The 17,710-nt window shown below is 46.4% G+C and overlaps 2 protein-coding genes and 1 pseudogene across 5 annotated transcripts in view; 2 read left to right on the plus strand and 1 right to left on the minus strand.

The window, feature by feature from the left end:
* On the minus strand, positions 1-4,611 carry ZNF511 (zinc finger protein 511). The gene is made up of 6 exons (XM_080912395.1): positions 4,359-4,611; positions 4,074-4,147; positions 3,550-3,751; positions 3,331-3,455; positions 958-1,077; positions 1-296 (listed from the first exon to the last, which is right to left on the minus strand). Exons 1-6 carry the CDS (start codon positions 4,509-4,511, stop codon positions 218-220), a joined length of 753 nt encoding a protein of 250 aa, XP_080768521.1. The 5' UTR covers positions 4,512-4,611; the 3' UTR covers positions 1-217.
* Positions 2,406-2,961, plus strand: LOC308417231 (large ribosomal subunit protein uL22-like; annotated as a pseudogene). Its single transcript has one exon. The product of its transcript is annotated as a large ribosomal subunit protein uL22-like (transcript).
* Positions 4,483-17,710, plus strand: part of TUBGCP2 (tubulin gamma complex component 2) — a 23,780-nt gene continuing 10,552 nt past the window's right edge. For 2 of the 3 annotated variants that reach the window (XM_080912392.1, XM_080912394.1), the window contains exons 1-8: positions 4,483-4,618; positions 7,614-7,799; positions 9,046-9,174; positions 10,025-10,201; positions 11,219-11,378; positions 16,266-16,473; positions 16,727-16,926; positions 17,381-17,570. In XM_080912392.1, coding sequence (XP_080768518.1) covers positions 7,650-7,799; positions 9,046-9,174; positions 10,025-10,201; positions 11,219-11,378; positions 16,266-16,473; positions 16,727-16,926; positions 17,381-17,570 — 1,214 coding nt within the window. In that variant the 5' untranslated portion in view covers positions 4,483-4,618; positions 7,614-7,649. Of the gene's footprint in view, positions 4,619-4,665; positions 4,799-7,613; positions 7,800-9,045; positions 9,175-10,024; positions 10,202-11,218; positions 11,379-16,265; positions 16,474-16,726; positions 16,927-17,380; positions 17,571-17,710 lie in introns of those variants that run through there. The other variant, XM_080912393.1, reaches the window with a different exon arrangement.

Here is a 17,710-nt window from a genome sequence, read left to right on the forward strand (position 1 = left end):
GCAGAGCAAGTAGGTGGTCTCTCCTCCCCTTCAGTGTGTCCTGGTTATTTCTGGAATCTTCAGACTCTGGGTTTCTACACACTGGTTGTTTCAAGTGACCAGAGATGGAAATAAGGAGGTGGCAAGGGTCCAGCTCAGGGTATTGATCCAGAAGCAAGAGGAAGGCCCTGGCACACCACTCCCTGAAAGTCTGTCTGGCTTTCCTGGCCAGGGTCCTTCAGTGGTGCTTGTTTTTTTTCTTGGAGCTTTTAAACCCTCTGGCTGCACCCTGGCCAAAGCAGACAGTAGAAGGTATTCTGGAACAGAAAAGTAGTCATGTTAAACAATGGCATTATTTTTTTTGACAAACAGCAGCTTGTCTGTACTTCCTTTACATTTATATTCTGGAATGTTCTCCTTTTGCTCTGTGGAACACTCAGGAAATAGAATCTGCTCTCTTGGGTCCTAGGATCAGCTCCTGGTCTCAGACCTGCTTCCTGTGGGATATCTTCCTGGTACTGCCATACATTTGCTTAGAAGAAATTAGCCAGCAAGGTCGGCTCCTGCTGAGGTTCCTGTGGTATTAGTTTCTTGTTATCTACAGGAGGCAGGGTACTCACAGGCCAAGGTCCAAAAAACTGTGGGAGGATGGCCGCAGAAAGTAACTGAGGGATGTGATGTACATGTCCATCTTGGATTCCTGGGCCGGCCTGTCACCCTCACTGTTCAAAAATTTCTCCAAAGTAATAGCTGATGTTAGCTCGATCTGAGAAAGACTGTTCGTCAGCTCCACCCAACAGAGATAACAGTGTTGTGTGTGTGTGTGTGTGTGTATGCTGGGCTCCAGGATCTAAAGCAAAGGAAGGGAAGGAAACTAGAACATTTAGGGTGTCACCTGCAATGAAACTCATCTTCCTACCCAGTGTCACCCACTTTCACGCCTAGGGTCGGAGCACACACAGAAGGATGTACACAGACCTGTGACTGTAGGTCCTCCTGCAGGGAAGTGGGGCAGCAGGTTCCAAGCAGATCTCCATGGCATCGCTGTCATCTCTCAGGGCTCTGGCTGCTGCGTCTGTGGCAGCTGGCATGGCTGGGCTACAGAGAGCACAGCAGTGAGCAATGCTTCCTTCTACCTGGCTCCCTGTACGAAGCTTTCAAGGAAGACACAATTCCTCCCCCCCCCCCCCCCGCCCCATTTTAGCACCGTCTGCTGTTAAAATGTAGTTTTAGTGCAAAGAGAGGAAGGCTTCATGGCAATGGTTTCGTGTTCATATAACTAAGTCTGATAATTTATAAATTTAAGTATAATGATCCTCATTCCTCCCCCTTTTTAAAAGACAGCTGGAGCCAGGTGCAGTAGGTGATCTCTGCGTTCTAGAGGCTAGCCAGGTCTACAAAGTGAGTTCCAGGTGAGCCAAGGCTACACAGCATTTATTCAGAGCCAATCTCCCCTACCTTCAACTCCCCCTCCCCCAGCCAAAAGGTGAGGAACTTGGTATGTAGACCAGGCTGGCCTCTAAACTGAGATTTGCCTGTCTCTGTTTTCCAACTACTGGAATTTAAGGCATGTACCACACTTAGCCCCAACTAGGGTTTTTCCCTTGGAGGGATCCAACTGAAATTACAAGCAGTTATGAACCATGTGAGGTGGATACTGGGAACCAAACTCTACAGAGTCATATCCCCAGTCCCCAAATGTCTTTCAGTGAGGTAGAGATTTACTAAAATTAACTAGATAACACAGATTTTCGCCACGACTAGCAATGAGCTAATCCAGCTCTGCAGAAGTCAAGACATATTGAAGACTCAGATTCTCATGAAGCCTTCTACAATGGAATGGGCTCGGCAACTATTTTACACAGAAAGGTGCACTGTTTGAAGAAAATAGACTCCAATTCCTGCAAATTGTATCTATTTATTTTGTGTGTGTGCTTAGGTATATATATATGCATGTGTATAGTGTACGTTTATATATACAGGACAGAAGCCAACCTCAGGTACCATTTCCTAGGAACATCCACCATGTTGAGATGAGGTCTCTCACTGGGACCCAGAGCTCACAGATTAGGCTAAGCTGGCTGGCCTCACTCCAGAAACTTGTCTTCACGTCCATGGTGCTAGTACTGAATGTGCACACCACACTTGGCATTTTTAGGTTGGCGCTAGGGAGTGACCCTCAAACTAATGCACTTCACAGAATGAGCTGTCTCCCAGTCGATGCAATGTCTAACAATTATGGAAGGTCATGGGAAGAAATCATTTATTTTTTTTTAAGGAAGCAAAAAAGCATTACTCTAAAAGTTATTCCAGGAATTACTTTTCTCCAGGCAGTCTAAACAGCCATGCTAATAGACAGCTTTGTTGACAAGTTTATAAAAGTAAGCAGAGCTCTTCCTGTAAGCGCCCAGAGGTGACCTGTAAAGATGGTTCACTACTCCCTTGACCCAGAAAACCTCACAAAATCATGCAAATCCAGAGGTTCAAACCTTCGTGTTCATTTTAAGAACACCCGAGAAACTGCCCAGGCAATCAAGGGTATGCATATCCGTAAAGCCACCAAGTATCTGAAGGATGTCACTTTAAAGAAGCAATGTGTGCCATTCCAGCATTATAATGGTGGCGTTGGTAGGTGCACCCACACCAAACAGTGGGGCTGAACACAGGGACGGTGGCCAAAAAAAGAGTGCTGAGTTTTTGCTGCACATGCTTAAGAATGCAGAGAGTAATGCTGAACCTAAGGGTTTAGATGTAGATTCTCTGGTCATTGAACACATCCAGGTGAACAAGGCACCTAAGATGCGCCGGCGAACCTACAGAGCTCATGGCAGGATTAACCCATACGTGAGCTCCCCCTGCCACAGTGAGATGATCCTCACTGAGAAGGAACAGATTGTTCCAAAGCCAGAAGAGGAGGTTGCACAGAAGAAAAAGATATCCCAGAAGAAACTGAAGAAGCAAAAGCTCATGGCACGGGAATAAATTCAGCATAAAATAAATGGAGTTAAAGTAAAAAAAAAAAAAAAAAAAAAAAGTAAGCAGAGACTAAAAAACAAAACAACCCAAAAAACCATAGAGGGTTCCATGGGAGAAATGTGAAGAGCACAGACACTTGGGACAGTTCCAAGTGCCTTGCTGGTAGTGTCAGAGGGGCATGAAAGACTCCAGGCCAGCACAAGCACCTCACCCTCTGTTCTCAGTTAGTGCCCTCCTGACTCCACCAATGTATAACCCAAGTATACTAACTCACTGTCCAGAGCTTCAGCTACCTGCATATAAAAACTAAGGTTTGACTAGTGTCTGTTCCCAGGCTTAAGACTGGGGACAGTCACAGCTGGGTCTCTTACGTACCCTCTGTTTGTCTTGGGCTTATCAAATCGGAAATCCGCAGGGTACAGGTGTAGCCTCACCATGTGATCCTTCCGGTCTTGGCTGGTCTTGAACTTCTCTGGGCAGCTTTCAACCAAGCACTGGTACTACAAAGAAGAAAGTGTCACCTCCACTCTCACCCTGCCCTAAGTCCTGATCCCAGTCACCACTGCAGATATGCCCAGTGGAGCCAACACCCACCATGTCTTGCCTCTGGGCCAGGATCTGAAACAGAGAGTCGTGCCATTCCAGGATGTGGACATCCAGCAAATGCCCAGAGGGGAAGGCACGGTTGCAGAAGGAGCAGGTGTTTCCATGCATCATGTGGTAGTGGTGCTGGTAGTCTTCTAAGGCGGCAAACACTTGGCAACAGCCAGCCACCTGACAGGTGAACTCAGGCACCCTGGGAAAGGAGGTGTGTCTCTTGGAAGAATGTCTCCTCCTCCCCCCAACTATCCCAAGACAGGAATTCCGGCGGGACTTCCTACCCAGACTCCAGCTGAGCCTGAAACTAGTACAACACTTTTTGTGCCACCCCAAACCTTACTAATAAAGTAGGGAAGGAAAGGTCCAATCAAGCCATGCTCGTGTGTGGGCAGGGTGCTAAGCGGATGCTACTCTGGTGTCATCTGGGAGGGGTAGGAGTCCCGGGGTGTAAGTGGACGAGAGGAGGAATCAGGATAGCGCTAGCAAGCCGAGTAAGGCCTCGAAGCCAAGCTGCTCACATGGATTTTTCCGGCGTCTCAGAAACTTGCGTGAGCATGTCCTGCAAGTACAGGTGCCGCTGCACATCCCCATCCTACAGAAGACACGCGCCAATAGCCGTGGGTGGACTCGAGTCTCGAAGCCCCGCCCTACAGCTTTGAGCCACGCCCCAACTCATAGAAATGTGTCCAGCCCCTTGGTCCTGCCCACAGGCCCCGCCCCACAAGCCCCGCCCACGGCGGCAGTCCTGACCTAGGCCCCGCCCTGTGAGGCTCAGGAGGTCTTCCGCCCGGGTTCTCACGTACCTCGAAGAATTCGTGATCCCGCGGGAAGCGCACGGTACGCGGCGCGAATCGGAAGGGTGCCTCCCCAGCCGCAGGGTTGCGCTCCACGGGCAGCGGTTCGGCTGCCCCGGGCTCCCCGGCCAGGCGGGAATATAGTGTAGGGGGAAGCAACATCACCGCGGCTGGCGCAGCCCTTCGGCCACCGTCGGAGGGGTGGTGACGGACGTGACGTCTATTAACTTCCTGTGGCGACCCCGCGGGGCGGAACGCGACGCGCGGAGGTGAGTCTGGGCTGTGTCTGTGTTGTGGCGGGAACCGGCTGGAGAAGGGCGGGGCTGGAGCGGGGCGCAGGATCGAGAACGGGAGCCAGGCTGGCCTGCAGCGGTGAAGAGCCTGATTCTCTTGGGCCTCTGCGACCGGCGGTTCCATCTGCCAGTGAGGGCTTGCCCCGCAGCTCCACGGTACGACAGCCTCTGGCTGTTTCTGTCCTCTCCAGGCGTCCAACCGGAGGCAGAGGTCTTGGGAAGTTCGTGGTTTGTGTGACCCTTCACTCATGACAGTCTCGCAGTGACTGCGGTGCTGTCCCGCGGGTCTTCTGCATTTGCTGCAGGTTCTGGGGTGAAAGGGTCAGGGCCCGCTGCAATAGAGTCAGGTATGGGAAGAAACCCTGACCTAAATAGAAAGACGATTGAAACATGCAGCAGATACTTTGGGGTGCTTTAACTTTGCTCCTCTCCCAAAATAAGGCTTTCCTGTATGAATGTAACATCAACAAAGATGGAACACTACTGTTTTAACAGATACAAATGAAAACCTTTGGGGCTATTCAACCTTCTCTCTCAGCCCAGGCCTTGCCCAGTCTGTTTCTCATTCTCTATGTTCTGGACCTTCCCAGATGTCTCTGGATATTTTCTTTCTTATTTACAGTAAAACCTTCCTCCCAACGAGGGGGCTGGCAAAGTGGAAGGGGGGGAGGGAGAAGAAGAGAAAGAGGGAGGGAAGAAGGAAGAAAACTTTTTGTCATTAGGCTCTGGAGATGAAAGTTTCTGATATGTCTCTAGACAGCTGCTTATGGGCTAGGAGTGATATCTCTCTTCCGTCTCAGTGAAAACATTTGGATTCTTGACATTTTTGCAAATTATAAAATGTTTTGACAGGTCATGTCTTGGTTAGGTGTTTTGTTTGGGGCCTTTGTTTGTTTTTCGAGACAGGATTTCACCGTGTAGCCCTGGCTGTTCTGGAACTTGCTTTGTAGACTAGACTGACCTTAAACTAGGAGATCTACCTACCTGTCTGTACTTCCTAAGTGATGAGGATTAAAGATTGAGTGTCACTACCTCAAACCAGCCTGCTTTCTAGCTCAGAGGGCAGCACCCCCCCCAAAGTAATCCAGGCCCTCCCCTGTTAGTCATCAATGAAAGAAATGCCCCATAGGCTATGTACAGGCTAATCTGATAGACAGTTTCTCAGCTGAGATCCCATCTTCCCAGATATGTGTAGGTTTTTGTCAAGTGTACAAAAAAACAACCAGCACAGGCTGGTTTGTACTGTTATCCAGGAGCCTGTAGTGGTTCTCAGCCTTCCTAATGCCTCCACCCTTGAATGCAACTCTTCACATTGTGCGACCCCCCCCAACCATAAAATTATGTCATTACTACTGTAAGTATTTGATATGTAAGATGTCTGACACGGGATGCCTTCAAAAGAGTTGTGGGGTCTTATCCCACAGGTTGAGAACCCCTGCTCCAGAATCTCTCTTCATACCTCTCTACTTCTATCTCAGCTTTGTTTTAATCACTGGCCGTTGAAAGTATGCACTTGACTCGCTTGTGATTGGTTATGCCAGACTCGCTAAATAAGTTGTGTTTGCTCTAGGACATCTGTGGTGATTAATAGAGATTAAGGGGTGTTAAGAGGCAATCAGACTTCTTTACAGTTGTGCCTTTCAACTGTAACTTTGTCTTCTTGTATGTAGGACAGTTGTGTTGACATTACCATCCCTGTCCCTTGCCAGGTAATTGCCAAGAGTGTCTTTTCAGTTGTTATGACAACCAAAAGTTTAGCTCTGTCTCCTGGGACATATCTAAAGGATTAAAGGAAGCTACTATTTAGAGATGAGAAAAGCATGAAGCATGGCAGGCTCCTTGGATTAATGCATGGCAAAGAGTGGTATCTGAGGATTTACACATTTTCTTGGACATAAATACAGTTCTGTTTGATTTTTAGACAGGTTTTGGCTGTGTGTCCCAGTCTGGTCTTGACTGTGATCGTCTTGCCTTAGTCCCTGTCTTAGTTAGAGCTTTACTGCTGTGAACAGACACCATGGCCAAGGCAAATCTTATAAAGAACAACGTTTAATTGGGGCTGGCTTACAGGTTCAGAGGTTCAGTTCATTATCATCAAGGTGGGAGCATGGCAGCATCCAGGCAGACATGGTGCAGTCTGAGCTGAGAGTTCTACATCTTCATCTGAAGGCTGCTAGCAGAATACTGACTTCCAGGCAACTAGGATGAGGGTCTTAAAGTCCACACCTACAGTGTCACACCTACTCCAACAGGGCCACACCTTCAGATAGTCCCTGGGCAGAGCATATATAAACCATCACAGCCCCTCAGTTTCTGGGGTTGCAGGCTCAGAAGCTGTCTTGATCTCCACTATTTGTGGCCAGTGTCTAGACCCTAACAAGTATAACTAACTGGTCCTGGTCAGAGATTCAGTAAAAGCTGGCATATTTAGAAATCTTACTTACCTAAAATGCCTTTGTATGTAGCCAGGCTTGGACCAGAAAAGGAAGCATTGAAGGTTTTAGAGTACAAAAAGTATGCCATACAAGTGTGTGGACGGAGATACCACCTAGCAGTTTATGGTTTAAGAACTGGGTATGGCCTTAGGAGTGGGAGGCTTTAATACGTCTGATCAGAGACAGTAATCTTGGCTTGTACAAGCTCCCTCAAGGGCATGATCATTGTATCTGCCCCTTGGTGGCCCATGGTCACATGCCGATGGACTGAAGCAGGCGTGTGGGGTCCATTTCAGTGATTTGCCTGGCATAACTGGCTCCTTAAGTGCTGGTGTGAGCCTGGAAACAATTAAAAGTTCTGTGGATACGGGTACGGCACAGTGATGATGCCTGGCAAGGTACCAGCAGGGTTTTGATAGATCAACCTGCCAGGGCAAGGGAAAGGCTGGTGGTTGACATAGTTTTGGCAATGGCCTTGTTGACAAAGGCTTGAATCAGTCAAGAACACTTATAAACAGCTTTCTTTCTGCCTTCAGGAAAACATTGTTATGTTGGTGTCTCAGAGCTAAACTATGAGTGAATTTCGGATTCACCATGATGTCAATGAGCTGCTCAGCCTGCTACGAATCCATGGTGGAGATGGGGCTGAGGTCTACATTGACCTGCTGCAGAAGAACCGGACACCATATGTTACAACCACAGTCTCTGCCCACAGTGCCAAGGTGAGCACCTACTTCTGATACAGGACCATAGAAGCCTATAGGTGCAGGGCCATGAGTGTGGGTACTTACTTATCCTAGAGCTGTGGGGTTGGGGGCCTGTCTTTGGTAGCCCCAGCGAGGCTAATGCTGGGCCAGCAGCACCTGGTGGGTGCCTCCTTTGAAACTGGCATTCACTGTGCTCTGCTAGCTTCTGGTTCCTCGAAATAGGTCCTGTCTTTACCCCATTATATAGATGAATCAGTATATGTCCAGAGAGACAGGCAGAGTAGCCTCAAAGTCTGAATTACACAGTCCTCCCCTCTTCCCTAGAGGAGACTTCTTATATGCAAGAATTACTGGGTAGGAAAAGGGAGGTTACTGGTATTAATCACATTGGAATTTCATGGTTTGGATTTTTTTTTTCTTGCTTTCTTCCCTTTTCTCTGGTCTGAAACACACTATGTAGATATGTAAGACCAGGCTGCCTTGAAATCACAAAGATCTGTCTCCTGAGTACTAGAATTAAAAGTGTGTGCCACACCACACCTGGCTCAAGCATTATTAATTCTTGATCATACATCTTTAACAAAAGGTGTCTTTGAATTTGAAATCGACTAAAAATATGATTGTTTTTAGACCTAAAAACATAGATGCTAGAGAAGGCTCAGTGGTTAAGAACACTTTTTGCAGCTCTTGCAGAGACTTGGTTCAGTTTCCAGCTCCTCTTATGGTGGCTCATAACCACCTGTAACTCTATTTCAAGGGAATCTGATGCCCTTTTATGGTCTCTGCGGGCTCTGCATGAACATACATGTAAGCAAAACACTCAGACACATAAAATAAATCTTTTTTTTAAAAAGTTAAAGCAAAACAGGCATTGTGGTGCTTCAGTTATGTAAAGAACATAATAATGGCACCAGTACAGTAGATGAATTGGATGGAGCGTGGCTCAGGTAAGAATTGAGTGAAACACCCACCCTGAGCTGGTGCAGGCGGTGGTGAGCTCAAGGCGTGAAAGGATGCATGAGCTTGCAGAAGATCTGTGAGTGCTCCTAGGCCTGTGGGCGTGCAACTGAGAAATTACAGATGAAGAGAGGCTGGCTTCGATGGACCGTTAGCTCGATGTTTATTTTGGAGATGTGGTTATTTAACTCAGTTTCTTCATGTTTGGTTTATTTTTGTGTGTGTGTTTCATTTTCTTGAAGATTTTTTTTTTAGTATCTGATTTGCTCCCATTATTAAATTACTTACGTGCTTGTGATTTGAGGTCAAAATTGCAGAGTTTTCTCGAACACCTGAGGACTTTTTAAAGAAATATGATGAACTGAAATCTAAAAATACAAGGAACCTTGACCCACTGGTGTACCTATTATCAAAACTCACGGAAGATAAAGAGGTAAGCATCTGTCTCATCTGCGTCACCACACCTGCTTTGGGGACACTGAAAACACCCTCCAGTGTTGCCACTGAGTGCTGGCTTGTCTACCTCAAGGAGCCTGGGGTGCATTTACTTCTGCATGTCCTGCTTTGTTCTCACCAATTGGCAGCTGGGCCTCATGAGGGCAACACTTTGAAGGCATGTGTTTGGTGAGTGTGAGCCTTTCCATACTGGAAGGATACCTGAAAACTTACAGGGAAATAGCTCTGTCGGTTTATGGTTTCAGTCTGCTTTCTGTGGAGCTGGAACAGCAGGGAGTTGCCTGTTAGAGAGGTGACAGAGCTGCTGACCTCATGGCAGCTGGAAAGAAATTCAGTTTGTATACTGATGAGTTAATTCATTGATAAAGTTAGAGTCTTCATGATCCAGTTCCCTCTCAGTAACTTCGCCAGCTGGGACTGAGCCTTTAAGGTGTGACTCTTTTGGGAAGGCATTTCATATATAAACCATAGATAGCAGTGAATCATAATGAGCTGTGGCTCTGAGTGAGCTTAGACCAGGAAACACGGATGTTGTAGCATGAGGCAGGCACATCTGCATGTGTCATATATCACTGTGGAGCCAGTGAGTAGTCATTGAACCCCACTTTCCATCAATGTAGAGGTGTATGCCAGGCACTAAGACAGATAAAGGGAAGTGATGCTTCAGCCAGAATGTAAAGGAGTGTTTGTCCGCTGGGGGTGAAATTAAGGATTGACTCTAAAAGAAGGCTGTGGGCATTCCTTCCCCTGGTGTTTCCGTGACATGAAAGGTGGGAGAACACAGCTTATGTGGCTTAATGTGAATGCATGGTTTTGTGTGTTTTCAGACACTTCAGTATTTGCAACAGAATGCAAAGGAAAGAGCTGAACTTGCAGCTAGTGCTGCAGCCAGCAGCACCACCAGCTTCAGCATTCCTGTTGCAGCCTCTAAGATGTCCACACAAGAGCTAGAGGAACTGAGGAAGCAGCTTGGCAGTGTGGCCACAGGCTCCACACCGCAGCAGGTACCAGATCTACCATGGTCTACAGACATGTTTACTCTTAGTAAAAACTAATCAGACATAAGTGAGGCTAAGGCTGGATTGTGTTCTTTACTCATAACTCTGACTCATCTGGGTAAGCAGAGCAGTGAGGGTCTGGCCCAGTCCCCATGCAGTACATCTAAGCCAGCACACATCATGGTTCACTCCTGGAATGTGTGAGTTTCCAACATGGTAGAACTTCTTAAATTACCAGATTGTTTCCTCAAGGTTATTTTTTCTCACTGGACTTGCTGCTGCTTGGGTTTATTCCACCTCACACTGTTCATTTTGTGAGTTTCGAGTGTCCTCTTAGAGCTACCATGTGCCTGCTTTTGAGACCCTCAGACTTCTTTCCACAGCCCCAGCTCTGTGAAGTGCCCCAGCCTTACCTCTGTGTACTGAGCACAGAGGACACAGCACAGTCTTTGAGGTATATATCCCTGTGGCCACTTTCTCGTTGCTTTCACACTACTCGTCCTGTGTGACCTGCAGGCATGCAAAGCTCCATTGGTGCTTTCAAAAGTGGCCAGCTTTGTCAGCCTCTGGTTAATCTCCCAGGAAGTACTCTGTGCATGGCCTAGAATATACCCTGTAGCCTTTGGTTGGATATAGGGTAAGGATATATGTCAGGTACTAACCCTGTCTTACTCAGCAAGTGGTGTTAGACATAGTTACTGCTAAGAAAGTTGATTCAGGCTCTTCCTGCTTTGTGTTCTGATCTGAAGCACTTTGGTAAAATGCCGATACTTTCCCATGGCCCCCATAGCTGGTGCCCTGACACTTGTGGGTTCCTTATTGGGCAGAGACCTTGAGAGGGCCTGGCCCAGTTGTTGTTATGAGTAGTTAGAACTACATCTCCTCTTTAAATAAGATTGAATGTCCTATGAACTAAAATGATGGGCTTTTCCTATGCCAAAGATGTATTAATTTCCATAGATATCATGGTTTTATTTGCACTTTAGTATATTTTGTTTTTCTTTTTAAAAATGCCCTTACTAGTCTCTGGAACTTACAAGAAAGATGCTTCGAGACAAACAGAACAAAAAAAATTCAGGCCAGCCCCTCCCAGTCTTCCCAGCATGGGTGTATGAGAGACCAACACTGGCTGGAGATTTCCTGATTGGTTCGGGCTTGAGCTCAGACACAGCTTTGCCTATAGGTATGTGATGAATTTCTGACACCTAGGAGTTTCTCTGTTTGCTTGCATGTGCCCCAGCCAGCTGTGAAACCATGGGTGATACACTGAAGCCCAGAGGAATTGAAGTGCTTGTTTTTGAATTCCTCCTGCCAGAGCCTTGGACAATTGGAGCTGGTCTTCCCGGGCTGTGCACGGGTGTGTGGACACAAGGGCCAGGAGGACACACTTTCTTGAATAGTGATTTGGCATTACCACATTCTACATCAAGTATCAGTACTGTGCTTACTCATAAAGGCTTAAAAGTTGGGTCTATTTAGCAGCACTGCTGTTTCAGTGCAGGTTCTCAGGAATCTAAGATGTGTGTTGGCAAACCACAGACTACATGCAACCTGTAGAGTCTTTTCAGATCAGAATATGAACATTTGGATTGGCGCAGCTTATTGTGGTTTCTTGCCTGTTTGATGGCAGCTCCAGTTTAAGAGAATCTCGAAGTGTTGTTCCTTGCCACAGCTCATGAGTTCTGTATGGCTACTGTCACCTTTCGAAATACCTTATAGGGTTGTTAGACAAATTGAGTGTTTTCTCCTGTTCCTAAGCAGACATAATTCTGCTACAAGTTTGTGGGATGGTAGAGACAGCTGTCTTTTTGTCGTGGGCTTGTTGCTTGCAGTGTTGGCATTTGCCTAGTTGTCACCTGGTAGAAGTTACTGTTTCCTTCCTTATCTGGTCTCCTGTTTTCACACAGACTCCTGCGGCCAGCATAATCATCATCCTTGGCAGAGCCTCAACCTTAGACCTTACTTTTCTGCATAGTGTGTGTTCCTCAGGACTCATTCCTATTGGATTTCACCATCTTCAGCTTCACTTAGCACCATGAGTCATCATTTCTCTAGTTCTCTTTGTCCTTCCAACCACTCTTTCCAGTAAGCTCCCTGTCTTTTCCCATTGCCCCTGTTCCTTGGGGTTAGTCCCAGGTTTATCTCCTCCATCTCCACTTTCAAGTGTCCAGGTAAACTTTATGTCACCTAAGGCCACTGCTGCTGTACCTGCAACCTTACTCACACCTCTTGCTGTTGAACATTGAAGTGCAATGAGTGTGCCCAAGCAACCAGTCTTCCGTTTCATTACCTTAATCCCAGTGGCCATGGCTTCAAGCAGGGGCACGGATCTTGACAGCCTCATCTTTTCCCTCTTCCTGTAGTTCCCTTACTTCCTGTAGGCATAGCTAGAGCCCACTTTCAATACAGGGCCTGAGTCTCAGGTAAGCCTGTCTGCTGATAGCCCAACCGTGCCTCCCTACCCCCAACAAAACCCTGACAGTTTGCCCAGGCTAGCCTCTTCTGGCCCTTGAGCTCTGTTTTCCACTCAGGCCCTGCATACCAGTCAGATAAGCCAGGTCTGCTACCTCAGGTATTTACACATTGTGTACTTCAGCCCCTTCAGAGCTCAACTGAAGATAGTCACCCCTTCTTCGTCCTTCCTTGTCACACCAAATACAGCGTGATGCTGGTAGGAGGACAGGACTAGCATCCACTATGCACATGTGTTGACTAGAAGCTGGAGAGTATCTGCCAGACTCATGCTTGACATTGAGGAGCTCCCAGTAGTCATTAGGGTAAGCATGATGATTCACAGCATTTCAGTAATGATACACATACTGAGGTGTGGAGAGCCCCTCTATCTCACCACAGAGGACTTACACTGCAGGTGAACTAAGAGTGGTAGGCTGAGAAATAACCTTTACAGAGAGTCAGATCCTGCCATTCACGACACACACACAACAACTGTCACAAACCAGAGATTAGAATTGTGGTTTTACCTGAAAAGAGAAAGCCAGTGGAGTAAAGTGAGAAATGGAACTTGGAATTCAAAGGCATGGATATAAGCTAGAGATGTCTTGGGGCTGAAAGAAAGCTGCACACGAAGAGCTTTGCATGTGGTACTTATGCCCTCTCAAATGGTGGATATGCAAGGCCAATGAAGAGGTTTTATGAAGTGAAAGGTATGTTGTGTGACTCATGCTGTTAGGCTCAGGTTGTCCCCTGAATGATACCAGCACATGTCAGGCATGTGGGGACAGGAGAGAAAACCATTCTGAGATAGGATGGCTGGGACAGTGTCACCTCAGTAGGTGAACTGTGACCACCATCTTGTCCTGTTGATATAGAAGTAAGCATTTTCTAGGCATTTGACATGTGGTGTTCTATTCATTTATTTTGAGTTTTGTTTGTTTTATGTATGGTCTCAGTATGTAGCTATGGCTGTCCTGGAACTCACTGTGTAGACCATGCTGCCCGAGACGCTCAGAGACCTACCTGCCTCTTCCTCTTGAGTGTTGGGATTGAAGTTTTATGTCCCCATGCTTGGCCAGTGATGTCTTTTTAAAGGACCCTTTTCATTGGAGAACTACACAGACTTTCTCAGTTGTGGTGAAAAATGCTGCATATTTAGCCTGGGTTAGCTTTCTCACCACACTGACCTAATACCTGACATATATGACTTACGGGAGGAAAGATTATTTTGGTCTCATGATTTTGAATGTGTCAGTCCACGGTCATTGACTCTGTTGGTCTGGCAAGACAGAATCATGGCACATAGAACATGTGGAAGGATCCTGTTTACCCTATGGTGAACAGGAAGCAAAGACCAAGAGCGGAGCTAAGGACCAGGTATAACCTTGAGAGGCACACCCCCTACTAACCAACCCACTTGGTCTAACTGTATCCTATCTCCTAAAGTTTCCAGGATCTCCCAAAATGGTGCCACAAGGTGGGGACCACGTATTCATGTAGGAACACATTTCCTATGCAAGTCATTAGCTCTCAGAGGTCCATGGCCATTTCATGATATAAGACACATCAAGTTCCTCTCCAAAGTACCCAAGTCTTAATATTTCCACCTTTTCTCAAAGTCAGAAGTGTCTCTGAAACTCAAGGTACATTCCTAGCTGTGAGCCTCTATAAAACAAGTTACATAATCCCAAGATACAGTGATACTCATAAGAGACTAGCTAGACAGGAGGCTGGGTGTTGAGGTCTGGCCAGTTCTTAAGATATCCACAGGGCTGCTTTCCTGTTATTCGGATGCAAAGTGTTGGCTTTATGCTTCCCGTACCAAAGGACTGAGCCTGGGACCTCCCGAGTATCAGGCAGACATTGTCCCAAGCAAGGCAACATAATCTCTAACAACTGGCTGCTGCTGCTTTTTGGTTTTGGTTTTGGTTTAGTTTTTTGTTTGTTTTATGGTAATTTTTTTATACAATATATTTTGATCATGTTTTCTCTCCTTAAACTCCTTCCTGACCCTCTTAGCTCCCTACCCACTCAACTTTATCTTTCTCTCATGTTAAAATGAAATTCAAAGCAAACAATCAAAATACCAATAAGACAAACAAATAAATAAATGAAATAAATTCTTTTTTTTTTTTTTTTAGTACAGAATAGAGTTTATTCAGGTCATGGGTGAGTTAAGAGGGTATTAGAGGCGGGGGGGGGGAGGAATAGAGGAGTAGAAGCAGGCCATGAGCACGTGGAGGGAGAGCAGGGAAGGGAAGGGGAAGAGGAGGGGTAGGGGTGGGAGAACAAGAAAGCCAGGAGGCAAGAGAGGCCAAGAGTGAAATAAATTCTTGAAGCTGATTTTGTGTTGGCCAACTAGTCTTAGACATGGGGAGTGCCCTATCATTGATAAACCCAGTGACACTCCATTGGAGAAAACAGATTTCTCTTCTCCCAACAAATATCAATTTCAAATTACTTCTTGATTAGGGTGGGACCTTGTGCCTACTTTCCTTTCAGTATTGGGACCATGTCTTGTTTGAACACGTGTAGGTCTCTTGCATGATGCGACAGCCTCTGAGTTCTGTGTGTGTACATCAGTCCTGCTGTGACTTGGAGACACCATTTAGTTGTGTTCTTTTTATTGGTGCTGATCTCTTCGGAAATCATGCCTCCCTAAGCCCCAGATTTCCTTGGGCTTTTCTAATCGAACTGAAATTCCTCAAGTCTTCATGCTCTGCTTTTTTTTCCCCTCCCGAGTCTCACTGTAAAACCCATATAAAAGGAGCCTGGAATAATCGTGTCATAGTTTAAATGAATGAATGCTTCAAAACTACCTCACAAATTCAACTGATCTATTACATTTAGACTCATACTCACAAATTATCAGGGTACAAATAGTATAATGACAAATTCTTTGCTAAAACTGTTGGCTTCCATTCTTTGTTCCTATCTGAAACTTCATACGTCTGCATTCACTTTATTTCTAATGGTATTCTGGTCATCTGAGCTCACAAGAATTGCTTATAAGGTTTGCTTAAATTCTAGGCTTCTTCAGCCTGTATTTCTAAACATCCCACTTTCTTCCCACAAGCCAGTTCCTAAGAACCACTTGGTCAGGTTTAGTCACCACAGCAACAATGTAACTTATTGCTACCAACTTTCTATATTTGTTACTTTTTCTTGTAGTGACCTAAATAACTTGGAGAACAACTTAAAAGTAGGAAGGATTTTTGGGGCCACAGTTTTAGGTTTTGGATAATATCCTTTACTCCATTGATTCTGGGTCCTCATCTGAGGCAGAGCATCAGCACGTCAGTAGAGTGTGGTGGAAAGGTTGTATCTTGTAGACAGAAAGCAGATCAAGGAAGATTCTGTATAACCTTCCAAGGTAAATTCATAGTGCCCTGCTTCCTATAGCCATGACCTATGTCCTGAGCTTTCCAGAGCTACCAACTAGTGCTACCAACTGAGGATCAGACAATCTGTGGCATGTGTTTTATTTTCAAAGCATAAAAGGAAATCACGTCCTCTTTCCATTCTTGTGTGTACAAGGGTTACAGAGGAGGTTAGTAAGGCTATAGAGCTGTTGGCATGGGGAATCTTAGATTCTAGTGTTGCCTGTGCTTTGCAGGTACATTGCCCTTGGCCTCCCAGGAATCAGCAGTGGTGGAAGATCTGCTCTATGTGCTTGTGGGTGTGGATGGCAGATACATCACTGCTCAGCCTTTGGCTGGAAGGCAGAACCGTACCTTCCTTGTGGATCCCAACCTGGACCTGTCCATCCGGGAGCTAGTAAACAGAATCCTCCCTGTGGCTGCCAGCTACTCTACCGTGACCAGGTGAGTCCCCAGTGTGACCAGCCACCTCCCTGATAAAGTCCTTTCCTGGCTTGTGAATTTTGTAACAAGTTTTGAAGAGCCTATGAGTTCCCTATCCCTATTTTGACTCAGCTCTTAATACCACAGAGTCCCATGGGCACTAAGTACTGGAGTGAGTAATTTACTCCCAGGTGAGAAGGGGACTTGGAGTAGCTCATTTTTTGTTTGGAAATTTAGCTCTTCCCCAACAATGTCCCATGTATCTTTGCTGTAGGTTCATTGAGGAGAAGTCTTCATTTGAATATGGGCAAGTGAACCATGCCTTGGCTGCTGCCATGAGAACCCTGGTAAAGGAATACCTGATTCTGGTCACACAGCTGGAACAGCTGCACCGGCAGGGCCTCCTGTCACTGCAGAAGCTCTGGTTCTACATCCAGCCAGCCATGCGTACCATCGACATCCTTGCCTCCCTTGGTGAGGACCTGCTGATAGAGGGGCTGCAGGTGGAGGGCTCCCTAAGGCATGGCAGGGCCATTCTGTCTATTACTCTGGTGGCATGGTTGCAAGACAAAGTTCTTGTCATATCTTGTCCTAGTAACCTATAAAAGGAAGGCTCCAGTGCATTTCCTTCCTTTTTCTTATTTTTTTATAACAGGGTCTTACTATGTTTTCTATACTAGTTAGCAAACTCAATTGTGTAGTCCGCACTGGCCTCTAACTTGCAGTTATCTTGCTTCAGCCTCCCAAGTGTTAAGATTTAGGTTTGTGCCACCATGCTAGCCCTGGAGGCTTTTTTTTTTTTTTTTTTTTTTTTGGATAGGTCTTATTAACAACTATAGCTTTAGCATCTGAGCATGGCACCTGACTTTGTGGGGGTCCTATCTGCCAGGGGTGCTTAGTAGTCTGAGCTATCCCTTTCTGCCCACAGCTACCTCAGTGGATAAAGGCGAGTGTGTGGGCGGGTCGACGCTGAGCCTTCTCCATGATAGGAGCTTCAACTACACGGGGGACAGCCAGGCACAGGAGCTGTGCCTCTATCTGACCAAGGCGGCCAGTGCACCTTACTTTGAGATCCTGGAGAAGTGGATCTATAGGGGCATCATTCATGACCCATACAGGTAGGACCTATGGGTGCCAGGTACCTTTCACTTGGACTCTCCACTGTGTCATAGCCTCTGAGAAGGGATATGCCAGACATAGTCCTCATCTCAACAGCTATGAACTGAGGAGTGTGTGTCACTCCCTCACTGCCTTTCAG

Source organism: Micromys minutus (genome assembly GCF_963924665.1).
Source record: "Micromys minutus genome assembly, chromosome: 2".
NCBI lineage: Eukaryota > Metazoa > Chordata > Mammalia > Rodentia > Muridae > Micromys > Micromys minutus.

Bases quoted from the DNA above. Each gene is read 5' to 3' on its own strand.
- ZNF511 (XM_080912395.1), bottom strand. From the start codon at position 4,511: ATGTTGCTTCCCCCTACACTATATTCCCGCCTGGCCGGGGAGCCCGGG. The intron at 3,752-4,073 runs GTGAGCAGCTTG...CTCCTTTCCCAG, and splicing joins GAGACGCCGGAAAAATCCAT to GGTGCCTGAGTTCACCTGTC. The intron at 1,078-3,330 runs GTACGTAAGAGA...TGCTCTCTGTAG, and splicing joins AAGCCCAAGACAAACAGAGG to CCCAGCCATGCCAGCTGCCA.